Source organism: Syzygium oleosum, unplaced genomic scaffold (assembly GCF_021117445.2).
Source record: "Syzygium oleosum isolate NSW1041296 unplaced genomic scaffold, Sole_v2.1 Sole_v2.09, whole genome shotgun sequence".
NCBI lineage: Eukaryota > Viridiplantae > Streptophyta > Magnoliopsida > Myrtales > Myrtaceae > Syzygium > Syzygium oleosum.
The window spans coordinates 9,275,445-9,295,884 of NW_026607493.1; the positions used below are offsets into that span (position 1 = coordinate 9,275,445).

Sequence of the window (20,440 nt, forward strand, 5' to 3'; positions counted from 1 at the left end):
ATATTGTACCTGATCATGAATTAATGGAAGGACAATATTGAACTTTTTCATATAGTTAATGGACTATATTAAATGTGTACTAAAAGTTCAGGGACTAAATTGAACAAATCAAAAGTTCAGAGATCGCATTGCACATTGGGCTAAATTTCATGGAACATTTGTGTCATTATCTCTTATGCAAAAGATCAATTTATTTCTCGAAGTGAATCGACATGATGTAAATCGTAACTCCCTGATGAGTGGTACAAAAAGGATATTTTAGAGATCCACAATCGCTTCAGAATTGGTATATAGTTGTATCGGTATACAAACAGCACATAATAACCGTATGTAACCCTTTCACACATATCATTCTCTGTTGGCCTCTTATATTGCTAAGGTTACTTCTTCAACATTTGCTACAAATAACTATATTGCCCGCTGGTCGTGGCTACTTTAGTTCTACAACAGACATAAAATATACGTCGATTATTAATTTCGTTCCATCTCCAATCTGCTTCTGCTGATTACCATTTTTCCAGGCACAAGTTCATGTCTTTTCTCGTACTGTTTGTTGTTGCAACATTATAAGATCGATCTCTAGAGAGAGAATCAGCGGATCAATTCTTTCAATCTCTCATATGCCCTCGTGGTCTCTACTCCAACTCTACATAGTCTCACCTGCAATTCCATCACAAACAATAAAATGAGAGCTAGACATTTAATCATGGGCACGGACGAAACGCTTACAACAAAGAACTTAAGAGAGGAACCAAAAGAAAATAAAACTTAGCGATGGAAATTGTCATCCTAAATAGCAACGCACCAAGAACGAAGCGTAGTGAAGTTTTTAATAACCACTTAAAAGTAAACACCCGAACCTAGTTACGCTTCAAAGTATATGTATTTAGCCTCTACCTTCAAGACTAACTTATTATGTGGTATTTATAACTTTTGACTTGCCAAAATCAGTTATACAACACCATTTCTCTACTTTAAATTTCCTCAATAGCTTGGCTGCTCCAAGAGGCATGTACTTAAGGAACCCTAGTTTCCATTCTTTTCTTCTTCTTTTTTGTCAAAAGTTTCCATTCTTTAATTAAGGATTATGGTCTTTTTTCTGCTAAAGCAAAATTATTACATCCTTGATGAAATAATTATAGATAATGAGTTACCTGAGCATGGAGTGTGTGGAAGATCTTATCACCGATAACAGAAAAGCTGGCACTGACAACCTCAGCTCCTTCTTCCTCAAGAATGCTGATCACTTCAGACAACATGAAGTTCTTCCTCCTCCCACTGATCAAGATCACTTCCAGACATAAACCGTGGTCTCTCAGTTCAAACACTGGAGGCACGAACCCTAGTTTAGCCTCCTGATCATTCGATGAAGTCAAAGAGCTGCTTGGGTCAATCCCTACGGACTGCAGTATTGCTTGTTCCTTCCTCAGTTTCAACCCATCAATATTTTCTTTCAACTGCTTTATGTGTGACGTAGCTTGATCCAGCTGATCTTGCTGCGACAGCAATTCCTGAAATGCAAAAAAAGAGAAAGGGAAATTAAGTAAATTTTCACTATTTCTTGATTGTTGAAGTTGATATGCATGACCCGGATTTATGTACATATTTTTCTAGTTGTACACAACAAAATTTTGATAGATCAATTCCATCCATTTCCAAGAAAACTTAAGATTTCAAGAGACAGTTTATTTTCAAGAACTTCTTGTTAAGAAGCCAACAAGAAAAAAGGGAAATTCTGGCGTTATCAAACCGTTTAAGCTCGGAAAGAAGGTTAGGCACTTTACTTGATCACTTCTAGTAAACCCAGAGGGAGAGAGAGAGAGAGAGAAACCATAGAAGTGGTGAAATGGTGTTGACGAATGAGGGAAGAAAGCTTGGAGCAGAGATTTTTCATGTGGATTCTTCGGTGTTTCTCCACGGTTTTGCGCTCGACTTTGGGCGAGTGATTGTTGCTTGTGCTTTTCTTCATCTTTGAGATCCAGATTTGATCTGCTATAGTATCATTCACGTACAGAATAGAAGCTTATTGTGTCTGAACTAGAGCAAAAGGAATAGTTGAAAAGAGTGTGCGTCTTGAGAGACTCCCGAGAGTTGAGAGAGAGAGAGAGAGATTATAAATGAAAAGAGTGTGCGTCTTGAGAGACTCCCGAGAGTTGAGAGAGAGAGAGAGAGAGATTATAAATTATTGATGAAGAGCAAAGAAAAGTCAAAGTAAATGGAGAGACCACTCTGTAAGCAGCACAAAAAGCGGTCGGGTACAATGGCGGCCGCACAGTGAAGCACTTCCTTTCAGTCCTACGATGGAACGCTCCGAACAGAAGGAGCACGGAACACGTGGGGGAACTTGTTCTGTGAATTTTACATTCAATGAATTTAGATGTAATTTAAGTGTGGAAATCAATTGAGTAGACATGTTAAACGGGTGGATCAAGCCGGGTTTGGGTCGGATCATAAATGGTCCGATCTAATTTGACCCATTTAACCCGATTATGACCCATTTATCGCAAGATAAAAATCTTGACTCATACCGACCTGACTCATACACATCCCATACTCGACCCGACCCATTTAACTAAATATAGAAAAGCTTATTTTTGATAATTATTTTAAAAATTTGCATTGCTAAAACATCGATCTTCATGCAATATAAATCTTTTAAAAAAAATGGAAACTCCATTTGTTTTGTGGAAAATATAACATTTCTGAAAAATCTTTTTAGGAAAATGACAATATTTTTCGATATTTAGCTGAAACCTAGAAATGAACTAGAAAATATTTTTCATCGTTTGATATGAAAAATCATATTTTCCCTATGCACTCATTTTAATATTTATTTTTAAAAAAATGATATTTTAATCCTTTTTCTTTTTCTTTTTTTCTTTTTTCTTTTTTCTTCTTCCCCCGCCAGTGGCCGAGCACAGGCGAGGACGAGCTCGTCGATCGGGCGAGGCCAAGGCCAGCACCGGCCTCAGGCGAGCCTCGAGCCTCGCCGATCTAGCTCGCCCCAGGCCGGCGAGCTCGTCCCTCGCCTGTGGCCGGCCACTGGCGAGGGAAGAAGAAAAAAGAAAAAAAGAAAAGGAAAAAGGAAAAGAAAAAAAATATAAAAATTAGAAAAAATTAGAAAGTTGAAAATTGAAAAGTTTACTTAAGCTTATTGGATAACCCATTTATGAACCATTTAATGCCTATTTAAGACCTATTAAGTTAATAAGCAACCCATTAATGACCCATTTAAGTCTATTTTTAAAACTAAACCTGACCCATTTATAATCCACAATCATTATATATGGGTTAATATATTGACCCATTTACCACCTCTACACTTGAGCGAATAAACGTTTGTAACACTCGATTCTCCAATTATTAGTGGACCGGGCTCTCTCCGTGGAGTAGGTACCGATACTCGGTCCAAATCACGTATTCTTTTTGTTTCTTGTTCATTTCTCTGGTGATTTCGTGTCAATTTAATTACAAGATCCGGTCAGTTTATGCGTTATATTACAACAATTGATACTATAGAAAATGTTAGGGTTTCTAAAGTTGATTTGGGGTTTTTGCTTGTCTAATCACTGTTTGGAAATTTTTCTATTGCAATTATGTCCGAAACGAAAGTAGAAATTGAGAAGTTCAACAAAAGGAACAATTTGAGTTATGGAGCATTAATATACCTGCCATGTTAACAACCTAAGATTTGGAAAAAGTGTTGGATGGCAATAATAAATTGCCAAAAATAATGAAAGAGGCTGATAAGGTAGAGTTGATAGAGAAGACGAAAAGTATAATCTTGTTGAATCTATCAAATGAGGTATTGATTGAAGTAGCCGAAGAGAAGGATACTGCAGCTTTTTGTGGGCAAAACTTGAGTCACTTTATCTAAATGAATGGTTTTGAACAATTGCTCGTATACGTTGAAAATGATGTTTTTACATTTCGAATGTTTGAAGCCCATCCACCAGAGCCCACTTAGATGAGTTTATGGACTTGAAGAACGTCAATGAGGACTTGCCTAACGAAAAACAAGGTATAATATTGCCGGCATCTTTATCAAATTCTTTTGAGCACTTTACTGATTCGCTGTTATAGGGGTGCACCATGATTACCTTGGAAGATGTAAAGTCCGCATCGTTTTCAAAAGAATAGGAAAAGAAGTTACGATAAGATAACTTAGCGCAAAATTCGGTGCAAAGATTGGTTATTCGTGGTAGACACGAAAAAAGAGAATTTGTAGGTAGCAGATGGAAGGGCTATTCTAGATCGAGGTCCAACATTCGGAACCATCGATGTTATCACCGCAATGAGGTAAGGCACTATAGGAGAGATTGTCCAAAGTACATGGGTAAAAGAGTTAAGGTGAAGTCTACAAACAATGATAATATTGTTATCATAGCAGATAACAGTTCCAATGATGCTGATGATGACTGAGTTCATCGGGTGATCATTGGGTGCTTGACTCTAGATATTCTTATTATATGACCTCTCATACACACTAATTTACTACCTATCTGTAGACAAAGTGTGTGCTTGTGAAGTAGTAGGGATTAGAACAGTTCAGATTAAGATGCACGATGGAGTGATGAGAACGTTAATTGACGTAAGATAGGTATCAATCTAAGAAAGAACCTTGTCTCACTAAGTGCGCCGCTGAATGTGGAGTTTCAAATGTCTCTCGAAATGTGCTTACTTTGATGCGAGGGAAGGTAGATTGCGAGTTGTATCTCCTCCGGGGAGCTATGGTGATTGGCTTGCTAGATTCTCCGATCCTTTTGGTCAAGACACGATGCAGTTGTGACACGTGAGACTTGGACACACAAGTGAGAAAGAGATAATTGTTTTGAGTTAGGGGGTCTACTAGGAGGCCATCAAATTGAGAAGCTGAACTTTTGTGAATACTGTGCCGCAGGGAGTCCCACATCACCTGGGAGAAGCCAAGCTCCTTTGTTAAAAAGCCTTCGAGGCTACCCTCACCCTAAAAGAGCTCTTTTGGGGATGAGAACCTTAGTTGGTATCAGAGCCAGGTTTCTGTGGATCTGGGTGTGTTATTCCCCGGCGGAAGGGAGTCCCACATCGCTTGGGGATGAGAACCTTAGTTGGTATCAGAGCCAAGTTTCAGTGGACCGGGGTGTATGTTAAGCCCCTGTGGAAGGGAGTCCCACATCGCTTGGGAGAAGCCAAGCTCCGCTGTTAAAAAGCCTCCGGGGCTGCCCTCACCCTACAAGAGCTCAATGGAGGGTAAAGTTTAGTATGACAGTTCAGTAGACTTCAAAGATTGTAGGTTGCATACACTCGGTGGTGCCCGACATGTGTTGCCCTTTGTTGATGATGTTTCAAAGAAAGTACGGAATTGTCTTTTTAATCGCAAATGCGAGGTGCTTGGTTGGTCCAAGTCGTTCAAAGCAATGATAAAGTAAATAGGAAGAAAAATCATGTGCTTGAAAACTAATAAAGGACTGGAATTCGGTTTTGAGGAGCTTAGTCGATTTTGCGTAGAGGAAGGCATGGTAAAATACCACACCGTTGCCGACACACCATAGCTAATGGAGTCGCAAAACCGATAAATATAATTATATTGGAAGGAGCTCGCTTTTTACTCTCCAATGCTGGATTGGATGGAGATTTTTAGGTTGAAACAGTAAATACTAGTTGTTGGTTAGTGAATAGATGTGACGTCCCACTACGTCACATGCGACATGTATTTTTTTCCTATTATATCTCATACTTATTATTAGCACGCGGAAGCACAATAAGACAATATACATATCTTCATCTTTATACAAACATTAGTGGTTACTATCTTAATACAACATCCAAGCAAAACACAAATACATAATGTTGACACCTAAATTTTGGTGCTCCATTTAATAATTCATTGCATAGAAAAATTAGGGATCGACACCGGCCCCTAGATAAGATAATAATTAAATTGCATATAGATATTAGTTGCATTTGCATATGGGTTGGACTGGCGGTGGATGAATCTAAATAAATGTTCTGAGTTGAACTAGGCCCATGATGATGAAAATTTGGCCGAACCTATCATTCTTTTGCTCTGCACATGTGACACTTCAAGTTAACAAATATGGAGAGCAATATTACCACGATCTCGAGGATTCGGCCGCAAAAGGGCAAATATCCTGGGCATATATATTCAGCCGAGTGCAGCTTGCAATGAATAAAATGAAGGAGGGAAAGAAATAATGAAAGATCATTAAAAAATGGGAAGTTAATTGCACTCATGGGAAATATATCTTTGGCCGTGTGTAGAATGAGAAGGGATATACTAATATTTCAAAAAGAGGAAAGAGATATTGCTTCTTTCCCTGAGCAGATCCCATTGCTTTGCATATGAAAGGGGGGCTTCATTCACATTAAAATGAGGCCACACAATTCGTAATTCGAGGCCACACATATTGAAAGACCCGGCCATTACGGAGGGGAGGACGGTCTTGCGTGAAAAAGCGTGAGAGAGAGAGAGAGAAAAAGAAGAAGAATTCTCTCTCCCGACCGTTCCTCGTGAGGTCGGGAGTCACGTTGCTACTCCGGTTCTTGTCTGCACAGCCTCATATCCACCTCTCGCCGGTACGTCCAGTCCGATCGCTCGTGTCTCCAACCAGCAAGCATCATCGTAGCATCATTCGGGAAACCGATTTATCCAAGTTGAAGGTTGAAGATTGAAGGCCGTGAGTCCAAGAGGTGGAATTTGTTCCATTGTCACCACCTGTCGGCCAAGGTCAGGAGCATCAAGCCAAAGAAATTCATGGCCACGTGATCTGAAGCAGAGAATTCCAAAGAAGAAAAGACGACAAAAAGGAAGGCGGCAATTGGAGATTTCAGTTGGAGTAAGCAACGTGACAACTGCAAATCAAGAACGCGTCCATCGCTCTCCATCATCAAGTTCCATCAGCAAGCCCAAATCCCCACGTCGGCGGTTCTCTCTCCTCGACGACAACGAAGTGACATCCCTGTTGGAGTTGGCGAATACTTCGGGGACCCTTGTTTCTCACACCGGGTATGTCCACGTGAGCTTAGGGAAACCGAAGTGTTATCCGACGATATGTGATCCCCGCGTGCGAATGCGGGGGTTCTGGGGCGCGCCCGACACGGTGTCCTGGCCGTCTTGGCCAAGAGCGGGGGTTCGGGAGCAGCGCCCCCGGCGGGGGTTCCGCTACCCGATCAGCGGACCGCTGCCCCGCTCGCCGGTGAGCGGGCGGGGGCAGCGCCCCCAAAACCTCAACGGGTTTGGGCTGACCCGTATGGTGCGAGATTAAGAGATTTCGTATAGGTTTAGGTTTTGGGCCCGTTTGGGGCACATATATATTTTGCTCGTTTTTCTGATCATTGTAACGAGTTGAGTGGCTGTAAACCTAAAATATAGTGAAATCTCTTTGCAGGACGTAGCCCTATTCGAGGGTGAACCTGGGTAAGTTCGTGCATTGTCTATTTTTCTCTGATTTTCTGCGTGATCGTTCTGTTTCGATTCTCGATACATCCCTTCAATCCCCTTCGCACCCGATCCTGGCCGTGACGCCTCTAGCCGCGATTTTTGCTGCACCGCCGCGATAACCTGCTGCTGTTTTCCCTGCATCGCGACGCCACAAAGTTTTGCCAAGCCTTGCCGATTCCTCACCGAACATAGCGATTTTTAAATTCCGTTTTGCAGGTTGTTTAACGGTCAGCCTTTATCGAGAAGCTTGAGCAGCTACCGAGAGCAACATGTCGGCCAACATACAAGCACTCCGTAGGCCAGCCCCTTCCTTGCCCGTGATCCACCTCGAGCCCGACGCCGGCCGAGCCTCCTCACCGTGAGCCACCAATCGTCGAGTACCACCGTTGGCCAATTCCCGTTATCCGCAATCCCGATCCGAGTCAATTTCAAATTTGGAAGTTATCTGCAAATTAGGTAAGACTATTATCCAACATCGTTTAAATATTTAAATGCCTAATGTGGATGACATGTTATCTTTTGTGGATTCTTTGACATATTTGCGTAAACGCATGATATCCACAAGATTTTAAAATACCCAAAGTTAGAAAACTTTCTTAACTTAACAACGTATCGGGACGACTATCTGATCTCAACCATGAGATATGATTCTCGGCGGCACGGGAAATCTTTATTCTATCCATAACTATTTGGATACGATAATAGATTTTATTTTGTTCCCAAATTTAAACGAATAGCCTTCCATCAATATCCATAACCACATGGATGTGATCGTTGGTTTATATCTTTTCCTTAATTCAAAGGTGATAAAACAAATTTTGCTGATCATGTGGATTAATTTAGATCGTGGTGGTTATCTGTCCGTTTGATTTTATTTCCTTTAAAAGAAAATGTCAAAAAGATAAGTTAGGATTTGAATCATTTTTTTTTTTTGGATTATTATGTATGCTTGCGATGTGTTTAGATAACTTGCTTTGAATAAAATAGAATAACCTAGCTAGATTTGCTAGAAAGATGGGATAATTTTCCAATGTAAATTAGGATTTAAAGTAATTTATTTCCTAGTTTAAGTTAGATATTATCTTAATCTTGATGGTTAATTTAAGGTGATTTCTAATTTCGAATTTTCATTAAAAAAACCCAAAAAAGAGTCACTTTAGGATAGATTAAATTATCTATTCTAAAATAGATTGCATGTTAATTTCTACAATTTTGTATTCCGAATTTTATTGGAAAAATACAAAAAAATACTTTCCCGTCATTAGAGTTAGGTCATATCGTCGCATGACATATAGTTTGCATGCTAGGTTTAATTAATCGCATGTCATATTTTGCACGTCATTGCATTTAGGTTAGTTTTTATTTTAATAAAGAGAAAACCCAAAAAAATACGTTGAGTGAATTGCTTGTTAATTAGAAGTCATATTAGGATTGTTGATGTGATTTTCTAGCTAACAATGCAGATTCTTACGTTGCTTCGAGGTACGTTATTCTCCTAATCTAGCAATTTATTTACTGCTTTCTATATTGGATGTTAAATTGGTGGATTGCGCACCCGTATGATCACCCCACATGTTATGAAATAATAAAATGGATTCAACCTGTCTGCTCAAACATTGTTATGAAAAGAAAAGGTACCGAAAGGACGTTAGAGTAATCTAGCGTAACCAAGTCCCCGTACTCATAATCTTTGGTTTGTAGGAATAAAGTATATCTCCTTATACTTTACTTGAGTTTCTAATTGACCCACCGTAAATAGATTAGTAACGACTCCGAAATGAAAATCAGCACATTAAAAACTTGAACCTGAAGTCGCGAATTGGTAGGACATGGGAGAGCCCGAGTTAGGCTTAGACTTAATAATCTATTAGCCGACCTCCTAGGTGGTGCACCCATGGGAGATGAGGTCGCGACACATAAGTCCTAAGAAGGGTCAAGGTCACTTATCACCAACACCGTTCCCTAGACCAGAAACTTGCTTGTAGAAAAGTCAAGTTATTCACTATGGATCGACAACCTTGCCTATTGACAAGCCATAATCTTCGAAAACATGGAGCTATTTTAACCCCTAAGTGGTCCAACAAACTTCTTGTCTACCCAACGAGTAGAACTACACTTAGTATATACTACCGCCGATTCAGGTACGAACACATCTGCAAGAATTCCAAATTGCAATAGGGGAGGTGATCCATCCTATAAATTTGTAAAATAAGGGGTGAGATGTAGCCCAGTAAATGAAGTCCCTAAGTCTAAGCCAGGAGATTATCTCATCAGTCAACCTAGCGAAGGCGATACAAAATAATTATGTATGACAAATGCAGAAGTAGATGGTGCACTCCCTTTTCTATCATTTTATGTCGATGGAAACTACTAACAACATTACATAAGATTATTTACTCAAATGCAAGTAGATGACATATTATTTTATGATGCGCATATACCACACAATAGCTTACCAATATATACAGGTGAGTTCATACTCTTCCTTGGCCCATCTTGATTCATGAGTCATCTCCACTAACGAAGCATCCTCACCACCAACTCATGGGGGACTAAATCATACATACCATTTGCCACGCCTCTTAACCCATTCATCACAGGTGTCCTCTACATGAGCGAGGATAGATACATAACTATACATCCGCATGATGATAGCTATTTCTTAACATCATACCTTGGCTACACGAGCCATGTCATACCATGACTACACGAGCCATATCATCATAGAATTTTATGTTATCTTAACCTTGTAGAGAACCATCTCATACGGTAGAACATCTAGCTAACTCCAGAGTCTCATCCACATACTGAATTAGCTTGATGACGAATAGGTCGTGGCAAAGTTTTTAATCACATGGCATCAAAAACATACACATCACTATAACACAACAATTGCTATATGCATTGCAATAATTTGTCCTTTCTCATGCAATTAATGATAAATAAATAATTACATGCACTTCAACACATATATCTTCCTTCTCTGTCCGTGCTAAGCCATCATCATTTAATCGAAAGCCATAAATAGGTAACCAATAACTTAAGACACATACTTATAAATCGACAACTTCAGAATATACAACTTTATTTAGAAATCAACAAGTTCGAGGGTCAGCAACTTTAATCGATAATTTCATTAGTCAAACAACACTTGGCCAGTAATTTGGTAAGTTGGTCCGAATTAGGACAATATCACTTCCAAATCTAGTTTTGCCATTTTCACATTTTTCACACTTAGAATGCCACCAAATCTTATGGAAATCAATCAATCACATACTAAGCGTGAGAAAAATAAACTTCTTGATTCAAACATGCTGTTATTCTCCAAAGTTACATAATTGCCCCAATAAAATTTTTCAATTTACAATTTTCTTTACTCCCCCAACTTACAATTTTCACTTAATCAAGCCATAGTAATTAAACACAAAAGCCCATTCATTTGTTATATTAGACATATGAGTATTTTATTTATTCTATGGGCATGCCACAAATTTTATAAAATTACCTAAACAACTCACTTCCAAATTAATTACACAATTAGGTCCAATTTTGCATAGTTAGAAACTTTGTCTAGATTAAGCAATTATCTCTAAACATAACTTAACCCCTTGTGATAATAAGGTTCCTCAACTGTGAATAGTCCCCAAAACTTTAAGAATTTACAGATTTGTCCCTCAATTTGATGAAATTACCAATTTACACAATTAGGTCTAGTTTGGTTGAGGGCGAGGCCTCCGCCAATGGTCACCGGCAACCCTCGCCAACCTTGAAAAAAAAAGAAGGAAAAATAAGAAAGAAAAAGAAAAATTAAAAAGATAAAAAAATTAAAAAATCAATAAAATAAAATAAAATAACATTAAAAAAATCTTCGTCTGATGAAAAATTAATTAAAAAAATCCACGTAAGATGATTTGCCGAAAATGGCACTCAAATGATCCATTTTACTTCAATGTGGCACTCAAGTGAGCGAAAAAAAAAAGTTATGGCGCTCAAGTGAGCGCCGTTTGAAAGTTATGGCACTCCTAGTGTTCTTATCCCCTAAGTTCAATATCACCATTTACAAGCATGTGAGTTATTATATGAGTGACAAATGTCATGATTTTGGATGGAAAGATAAAAATATTTGATTGGAGAGAGAGAGAGAGAGAGAGAGAGAGAGAGAGAGAGAGAGAGCACATCATTGGCCAAGTAAAATGCATGAATTAGGACACATTATTTGAGTTATAATCATTTCAAGCATTAATGAAAGATAGAGAAGACCCTAACTTGTGTTTCTCATGAGTTAAAAACAAAACATTTTAGTTAACTAAGGTTAAAAGTCGTGATGACATTATTAGGGTTAAAAAACACTTGGTGGAGAATGCGAAAGATGTATACAAATTAAAAGATTACAAGTGGCACAAATTGAGGAGCTAAATGAAAATAATGATCGGAGAGAGCATAAGATCGCCCAGGTAAAGATGGATGAATAAGAATCATTATTTGATTTGTAATCATTGAAGCAAAGGGTGAGGTCACATATAATGTAATTCTATAGGTGAAACTTATGGTTGAAAATGAGGGAGATGTGGACAATGAATGAGGACTCTTGGCTTGCAAGCTTAAAGAGCATTAATGGGCTAAAGTTAAAAGAAATGTTGTAATTTGCGGGTAAGAAACTAGGTGATAAACTAAGAAATGTAGTAACTCAATTAGTGACAAGTGGCTAATAAATTATGCTTAGTAGAGACAGAGAGAATCATATGATATTACCAATCCCCGTATGGAGATATATGAATCTTATTTCTATATAACACAATATACATAATAAATACAATGAAAATTTATAATGTCACAATAGATCACCATCGCCAACAATTAATTGGAAAGCTTATGAGGAAACGTGGTCAAGTAAGCCTCCTCATTAGTATTGTTGGTTGCATGAGTTATGCCATGGATAGTACTAGGCTTGATCTATTATATGCAATTAGGAAAACGTACGCGATTAATTCACGTGTACATTGTGATGTTGTGAAGTGGATTCTCCTTATTTTATTGGGGACGACAAATGCTGGGGTATGTTTCGAAAGATATAGTTCAAGTATTGTGGCAGTAACTGGGCTTGTGAACCCCGGTCACATAAGAAACTTGAAAGATGGTCGATTTATAAGTGGCTGTGCATTTGCTTCCATTAGTTGTGCTGTGATTTGGAAGATATCATTAAGAGACATGGAGGTATTGTGGTCTAATGACTTGGTTAGTGATGTTGGCGTGGGACATCTAGTTGATGTGGTGTTTGGTGGAAGCCAGAGATACCACTAGAGAATCAAGTTCATTGATGGCTGAAATTCCTGAATCAGATACTGCATGCCAGGAGAGGAGGTGACCATAAAAAGTGTGTGCAGCAGAGAATACTGCATACATGCGAACCAAATTCATTCCTTTCTTCAAGTCCGAGCTCAACTTGGGCTTAATATACACATCTATGATGGTTGAGCGCGCCTGTCCGGAAATTGAAAGAATTAGCGTGGATGATGAGCACCGTGACTCGATTGTAAAAATCAAGTCGAGGTGGAGAACAATATGAAATCGAAACCTGACCTGTTTGGACTTGTTTGGAGGATTTTGATTTTGTTCAAACTTCAGTGGGCCCTTTAATTCGAATCAGATTTGGAATTCCTGGGCGGTGGAACTCGATTTTACATTCTGTCGAAGAAGACTATACAAGCTCTGATGGGATTGACTTTTTGGACTCTTTCTTTATATCGTGTACAGCGGAGCGACTTCTTTTGGCCGTAGAAATAGTGGGGCTCATATAATCTAAATAAATATCTGCATGAGGGGCCAGGAGATTGTAGGGGGGAAGAAATTAAGAAAAGGCACATGGGGTTTTGCTTTCTGATTCCCTTCCTTCTGTAAGCCGCGCAGAAAGGAAATATAAAGTGGAATTTCATTTCGGTCGGGTACAGTAGCAGCCGGAAAATGAACAGCACTCCCCTGGAGTCATTCCAAGGAACGTTCTGAACAAAACGAGCACCGACCAGATGGCGGATTTCGCGCCGTGAATTTTACTTCCAATTGAATAGTTTTATCTATAAGTATTAAGGAAACGGGCAAGCGATTGTAATTAAGGGTGAGCGATCCCCGATTCCTTACAGATTTCGCCTCAAACCTACCATCGGGTACAGGTTCCTCATTTTTTGGAGCCTGAAACCTACCCATTGAAACGTGAAACCTAGAACCTACCTTGTCACAGGTTCCAGGGTCGGTTCTAGGTTCTAACAAGTTATTTTTTTTTTCTTGTTTCATTTTTAATTAAACAAAATGAAAGACTAGTTATTGGACAAACCACGAAAATTGTAAAGGTGTAAAGAATAAAAAGTGGCCTATTACATAATGGATTTGTTTATCATTTGCAACTAAGGATGAAAACTCTCATCAAAATCAAGATGGATCTCACAAAAAAAGAACATGACATCATTTGTGGTATATGTAAAAAATACCAATAATAACAGCCATATATGTTGAGCAAGATTGAAAATGATGGCCTGAGATAGATGTCATCATCCGTTTTAGCATAGAACTCAGCATCAAAAAGTGCATCAGTGGTTTTGAAGAAAGCTAACCTACAGTTTAAAGCGGATCAGAGAGAGAGAATGGTGCTCACGTTTTGTAGGGGAGTTTGCTGTACTCCTCTTCTATATCCAATAGTAAGAAGTCATCATACTGTGCCACTTCCGTTTTCAATTCCATCATTTTTGCCCTATCATTAGTCCTACCAATGAAAAATCTAAAAACTAACCCAGTGTCTTCCTCCAAGCTGCAATTTTGTCCACATACTCACAATCAAATCAGATTTTTCATAAATACCACAAATGATAAAGCATAAATGAGCCGAGATCAATTAGCACAACCATATTCGTAGTAATAACAATTCCTAAATATTCTACATTAAAGCCATCGGAGAAAGACCAAACGAGATAAATTCTTGACAGTAGCAAGTTTCCCGGTGACATAAGCTATACTCATGATTTCAAGTTTGATTGCATCGACCCCAATTGGATCTAAAAAGATCACCCTTTCCCTCATAATCACATCCCAAACCTACCCATAAGAAAATTCTCAACAAAAGAAGTAGACACAACACAAGGGCAAAATAACATAACCCATATTCCCCTCCAAGCTCCTTTAGACTAGAAAAGTTTTTGTTTATAGATAGAAATGCTTTATCTATACTAATACGAATTCGGAAAAATTAGCTAAAAGCAAAGAGATCTCGCCATGGCTATATCTATACCCATTTAGATGCCCTTTTGCCGCAAACGAAAAATCAACTCAGCCATTACAACAATTTTAGCAAACAAACAAGCAGGAACAAAACTCCAACTTCAAAGTGCTCTAACAACCGCACGAGCCAAATTGACAAAAACCCTATAGTCGTCAACAACGTAACACCAAATCGACCACTGCCGTCACCTCATCTACAACAACGAACCAGAAGGAGACGAAGAAGAAATTTGGTTATCTGATTCTTGAAGGTAGCAGAAGACGAGGTAAGCAAAGTGATGGAAGGAGCTCAGCGTCGCAATGGCGGAAGGGGTTCAGCATCGCTGCAGAACGCGGAAGGCTCAGTGTCACGACGGAAGGGGCTTAGCATCGCGGCGGTGGAAGAGGCTCAGCGTCGCAGTGGAACGTGGAAGGTTCAATGTGATGCCGTCGATGAGAATTTGAGAGCTGAGACCGAGAGTGAAAAGTGAAAAGTGAGAAGAAAATTGGGGATTTTACAATTATGGTACCCAGAGAACCAGGAATCGAACCGAACCCGCTGGTCCGGTTCTTCAATTCCCGATTTTACCTTGGAATTGTGCTCACCCCTAATTGTAACATCGTAATTCTCCGATTATTAGTAAATTATTTACTGCCGACTCTCTCCGTGAAGTAGGTACCGATACTCGAATCGAACAGTGTAAATCCCTAAGGATCTTTATTGTTCATCGTTTATTTCACTAGTGATTTCGAGTTTATTTAATTGTAAGATCCGGTAAGCTTCCTTGTTATATTACAACATAATTGTCGGTTCACATTATCTTAGATTTATCTTCTTAATGTTTTCGTGAATAGTACAAAATTACTAAACTTTTATTGAACAGATAAAAGCGAAGGATATCTCCAATTATTTCTTGTCAGCGAAGAATAGTACAAAATTGCTGAACTGTTGTTAATGATGGAGATTGCTGTCCACGGCAATTTATACATCATCCTCATCTCCGGAGTTCGGAGCCTTCTCTTTCTCGTTTTGTGATTGGTGTTGTTATGAATTATCTTTGTCAAGTGTTGCGATGATCAGTATTTTGTCGTTCAGTTTCATGCATTTCACCGTTTTCATTTTCTCCCAAAAGATTGATAGAGAGAAAATGATACTGTCCATTGAATTTGACTTGAATTTATTGGATTAAGCTATTCAAACGGAGTTAATATCCGTCAAGAACTATCGATTCATGTCGCGAGTATGAAAGTAGGAAAGCCCCCGTTAAAGTTCTCCAAATTATGGTGCCAGACCAGTCCATTAGCTCTGTCCAAAACCCTAAAACTCACATGTAGGTAGCTCTACGATAGCACCACAACATCAACAAGAGCCGTAACTCTTTAGGAAGAATGCCAAAGCAGTACTAATTGAGACAGTATCACTGAAAATCATCATATGGCCTGACCATAAAAACTGCTTTGAAATCAAAGTTTTGGCCTCTTCTCTCCAGCATCTGTACAGGTGTACTCCTCGAAGTTTTATTTCGACAGCAACTCAAGGTTTATTACCACTCGCATGGATAGCAATGGAGGATTTTCAGAACAACCATGACCTTGATAGAACTTTAACTCTTGTGATTTCAGTTAACTACCTTAGGGTTTTCCAACAGAGCAGGATGCCTTGCCAAAGCTCCATCCTATGCAAAAGATCAAATTATTTTTTGAAGTGAATTGACAGGATGTAAATCGTAACCCCCCACGAGCAGTACAAAAAGGATATTTTAGAGATCCAAAAATTGCTTCACGACTGTTATTTATTTGTATGGGTATGCAAACGGTACATGATAACCGTATGTAAGCTTTTTATACATTTCACTCTCTGTTGGCCTTCTATATTACTAAGATTACTTCTTCAACATTTGCTACTAGTAGCTATATTGCTCGCTGGTCGTGGCTACTTTAGTTCTGCAACAGACATAGAACATACGTGGATTATGAATTTCGTTTCGTCTGCAATCTGGTTCGGCTGATTACCATTTTTTCAGCAAAAAGTTCTTGTCTTTTCTCGTACCGTTTGTTGTTGCAACATTAGAAGATCGATCTCCAGAGAGAGAATCAGCGGATCAATTCTTTCAACCTGTTGTATACCCTTGTTGTCTCGACTCCAACTCTAGATAGTCTCACCTGCAATTCCATCACCAACTATTAAATGAGACCTAGACATCTAATCATGGGGCAGACAAAAACGCTTACAACGAATTACTTAAGAGAGGAACAAAAGAAAAATAAAACTTAGCGACGGAAATTATCATCCTAAATTTCAACGCACCTAGAACGAAGCGTAGTGAAGTTTGTAGTAGTCATATAACCTCTTAAAAGTAGACTCCCGAACTTATGCTTCAAAGTATATGTAGTCAGCCTCTACCTTAAAGACTAACTTATTATGTGGTATTTATAACTTTTGCTCAGTCAAAACAACAGCATCTCTCTAATTCAAATTTCCTCAAGAGCTTGGCTGCTCCAAGACGCGTCAACTTAAGGAACCCTAGTTTCCATTCTTTAATTAAGTGAGGATAACATCAAGATTATATGATCTTTTTCTCTACTAAACCAAAATTATTACATCCTTGATGAAATAATTGTAGATAATGAGTTACCTGAGCATGGAGTGTGTGGAAGATCTTATCACCGATAACAGAAAAGCTGGCACTGACAACCTCAGCTCCTTCTTCCTCGAGAATGCTGATCACTTCATACAACATGAAGTTCTTCCTCCTCCCACTGATCAAGATCACTTCTAGACCTAATCCGTGGTCTCTCAGTTCAAACACCGGAAGCGTGAACCCTAGGTTGGCCTCCTGATCATTCGATGAAGTCAACGAGCTGCTTGGGTCAATCCCTTCGGACAGCAGTATTGCTTGTTCCTTCCTCAGTTTCAACCCATCGATCTTTTCTTTCAACTGCTTTATGTATGATGCAGCTTGATCCAGTTGATCTTGCTGCGACAACAATTCCTGAAATCCAAAAAAGAGAAAGGGAGATTACGTAAATTTTCTCTATTTCTTGATTGTTGAAGTTGATACACATAACCCGGATTTATGTACATATTTTTCTAATTATAAACTACAAAATTTTGAAAGATCAATTCCATCCATTTCCAAGAAAACTTAGGATTTCAAAAGACAGTTTATTTTCAAGAACTTCTTGTTAAGAAGCCAATAAGAAAAAAAGGAAATTCTGGTGTTATCTAACGGTTTAAGCTCGGAAAGAAGGTTAGGCACTTTACTCGATCACTTCTAGTAAACCGAGAGAGAGAGAGAGAGAGAGAGAGAGAGAGAGAGAGAGAGAGAGAGAGAGAGAGAGAGAGAGAGAAACCTTAGAAGTAGTGATATTGTGTTGAGGAATGAGGGAAGCAAGCTCGGAGCAGAGATTTTTCATGTGGATTCTTCGGTTTTTCTCCACGGTTTTGCGCTCGACTTTCGGTGACTGATTGTTGCTTGTGCTTTTGTTCATCTTTGCGTTCCAGATTTGATCTGCTGTAGTAGCATTCACCTACAGAATACAAGATTATTGTGCCTGAAAAAGAGCAGAAGGCAATAGTTGAAAAGAGAGTGCGTCTTGAAAGACTCCTGAGACTTTCGAGAGAGAGAGAGAGAGAGTATTTGGAAAGTGAAGAGGTCTGATGTTTGTGTGCATGCGTGCCTTTAAATGGAGAGATTACTGATGAAGAGCAAGGAAAAGTAAAAATAAACGGAGAGATTGCTGAACCCCACCGAACCTAGCTTTCTACAGCGACGCGAATGGAAGTTGGGAACTTTAAAGGCAACTGGTAATTATAAAAGTTGCTGCTTGACTTGTATTCCAATAGTCAAATATTTTGCGCATGGTATTACGTGTGTAATGTGGTCAAAGTCTTGCTTTGGAATTTCAACCTAAGCTTCTGTAGTAAATCACCATGGCATGTCATCTAACTCTTACACCGTTCGTACACGGAGTAACTGTCAATCATTTTTTAAGAGAGTGATTTCGCTCGCTAGAAGAAGAAGTTTTTGTGCTTCTTCAATGGACAAAATAGCCCGTGTTCATACAAAATTACGAAGGTTATGCTTTAATTGCGAGGGGATTAGGAACGACACAGAGCGTGGGCCGCACACGCGAAATAAATTGAAACAAAACCTGGCTTTGATATCACATTAGAAAGTCTGACCCAAAAAGTTTAAGTCCACGAGTAAATGGAGACCACGTGCAAAGAATATATAAATCCCATAAACAAGCAATGTATGACACTTTAATAGAGCTTGTTGCTAAGTATTAAATGCCTTTCACTCCAAAGTGTTTTCCACCCAACATTATATCTTATATGATCATTTAGGAGGATGAATGACACCATTTATGAGAATCTAAAACCTTCTCGTTAAATTCATATGTGATGTCGACCGCACTCACATTGGATCCACAATCATGTCATAGGAGGGTGTGTACACCAAAATAGGTAAAAGCCCCTTCAAAAGGCGGCTTAAGGCCACACGAAAAGTCATGGCGAGAAGCATTCCAAGTGAACTTAGTTTCTGTGTTTTCTTTTCATTTATTGGTCAACAAAATCTGAGATAAACTTTGAATTTTGAGCTTTATTTGTTGTAAATTTGGGGTTTACAAATTATAACGAGTTCAAATTTGTGCTCACATATATATATGTATGTATATATAATATAGTGGGGTCAAAAAGTTCACAAAACAGTAGGGTCAAATGTGCTCCACACATAATAAATAAATTAATTAATTACACTAATAGAGACTAGTTAGTTTGTATTGCTTGGGATTGCCTATGTTGACTCCTGACCCTTGACCCTTTCTTTTTGAAGAAACCGCGCTCTCACCGACCACACCGTCGTACCAGTCCCTCTCATCCAGCTGGCTTGGACCCATCAACGTTTGACGAAGTGCCATGTTTTTTAATAAAGGTCGTCGTTAGGTATAATTTCTTCTTTATCACAGTGAAAAAAGGGGGTCTTTTTGACCATCCCAGATGATGCTCGATCGGAAGATTGGACGAAGACCAAGAACGATTTTCGGGACGGGACGTTTGACATTCTAATCAAGGACCACAGCAATCGATTTGACCTTCTCGATCGGGGCCAGCCGCCATGCCCGTGTCGTGACATTATCGTGAGAGACCTGACCAATTCTAATCATGGGTTGGTACTGCTTTAATCAGCAGTTCTGGCTCCCCCAGTCCATGTCGACCGGAACATATGTCGCTCGTCCAGGGTTTCCCGCATTGGGCTTGCGAACTATTTCGCAAACCATCACGCAAGCCGTAAATTATCTTGCCACCTCTTACGCAGAGTCGTAATCGATGTCCATAAGTGTCGCGGCGAAATCTGTATATACATCTCCATAAGTCTGTGGTGTAATTGATATTTAAAAGCGAGCATTGCTTGCATTTGAGTGCTTCGAGATTGAACGAAAATATCATTTGGAAAAATTATCAAAAATGTCATAAACCTATTACAATTGTGCCAATTGAATCCTAAATTTTATTTTACTAATTGAGTCCTAAACTTTTATATTTGTGTCATTTCGATCTATTTGGCCAAGGCCAAGACTAACATGGACACCAGTCATTCTACACGGCACGGCCAACGCTGGCATGGATAATTTTAATAATATTTTAATAGGTTTTTCGAATTTTTTAAATTTTTAAATTTTTACTTTTTTTTTCTTTTCTAACTCTTTTTTTTTCTCTTCCCTCTTCCTCTGGCCGGTTGCTGGATT

The 20,440-nt window shown here is 38.9% G+C and overlaps 1 protein-coding gene across 4 annotated transcripts; it reads right to left on the reverse strand.

The window, feature by feature from the left end:
* Nucleotides 1-141: 141 nt before the first annotated feature.
* LOC115680532 (transcription factor bHLH162-like) lies at nt 142-18,377 on the reverse strand. 4 transcript variants are annotated; one of them, XM_056314401.1, is made up of 3 exons: nt 18,041-18,377; nt 1,155-1,496; nt 142-660 (listed from the first exon to the last, which is right to left on the reverse strand). In XM_056314401.1, exons 1-3 carry the CDS (start codon nt 18,176-18,178, stop codon nt 592-594), a joined length of 549 nt encoding a protein of 182 aa, XP_056170376.1. In that variant the 5' UTR covers nt 18,179-18,377; the 3' UTR covers nt 142-591. The 4 variants fall into 4 exon arrangements, with proteins under 4 accessions (XP_056170376.1, XP_056170375.1, XP_056170373.1 ...); XM_056314400.1 differs by lacking the exon at nt 18,041-18,377 and adding an exon at nt 1,832-2,091; XM_056314398.1 differs by lacking the exons at nt 142-660; nt 1,155-1,496 and adding exons at nt 16,445-16,849; nt 17,323-17,664 and having other exon boundaries at nt 18,041-18,359.
* Nucleotides 18,378-20,440: the final 2,063 nt, after the last annotated feature.

What these genes read in the sequence shown, in the direction of transcription:
- LOC115680532 (XM_030619708.2), bottom strand. Translation starts at nt 18,178, where the DNA reads ATGAACAAAAGCACAAGCAACAATCAGTCACCGAAAGTCGAGCGCAAA. An exon ending in ACAATATCACTACTTCTAAG is followed by an intron (nt 17,680 to 18,040) that starts GTTTCTCTCTCT and finishes TTTGGATTTCAG; the next exon opens with GAATTGTTGTCGCAGCAAGA. An exon ending in TCCACACACTCCATGCTCAG is followed by an intron (nt 16,850 to 17,322) that starts GTAACTCATTAT and finishes ATGGAATTGCAG; the next exon opens with GTGAGACTATCTAGAGTTGG.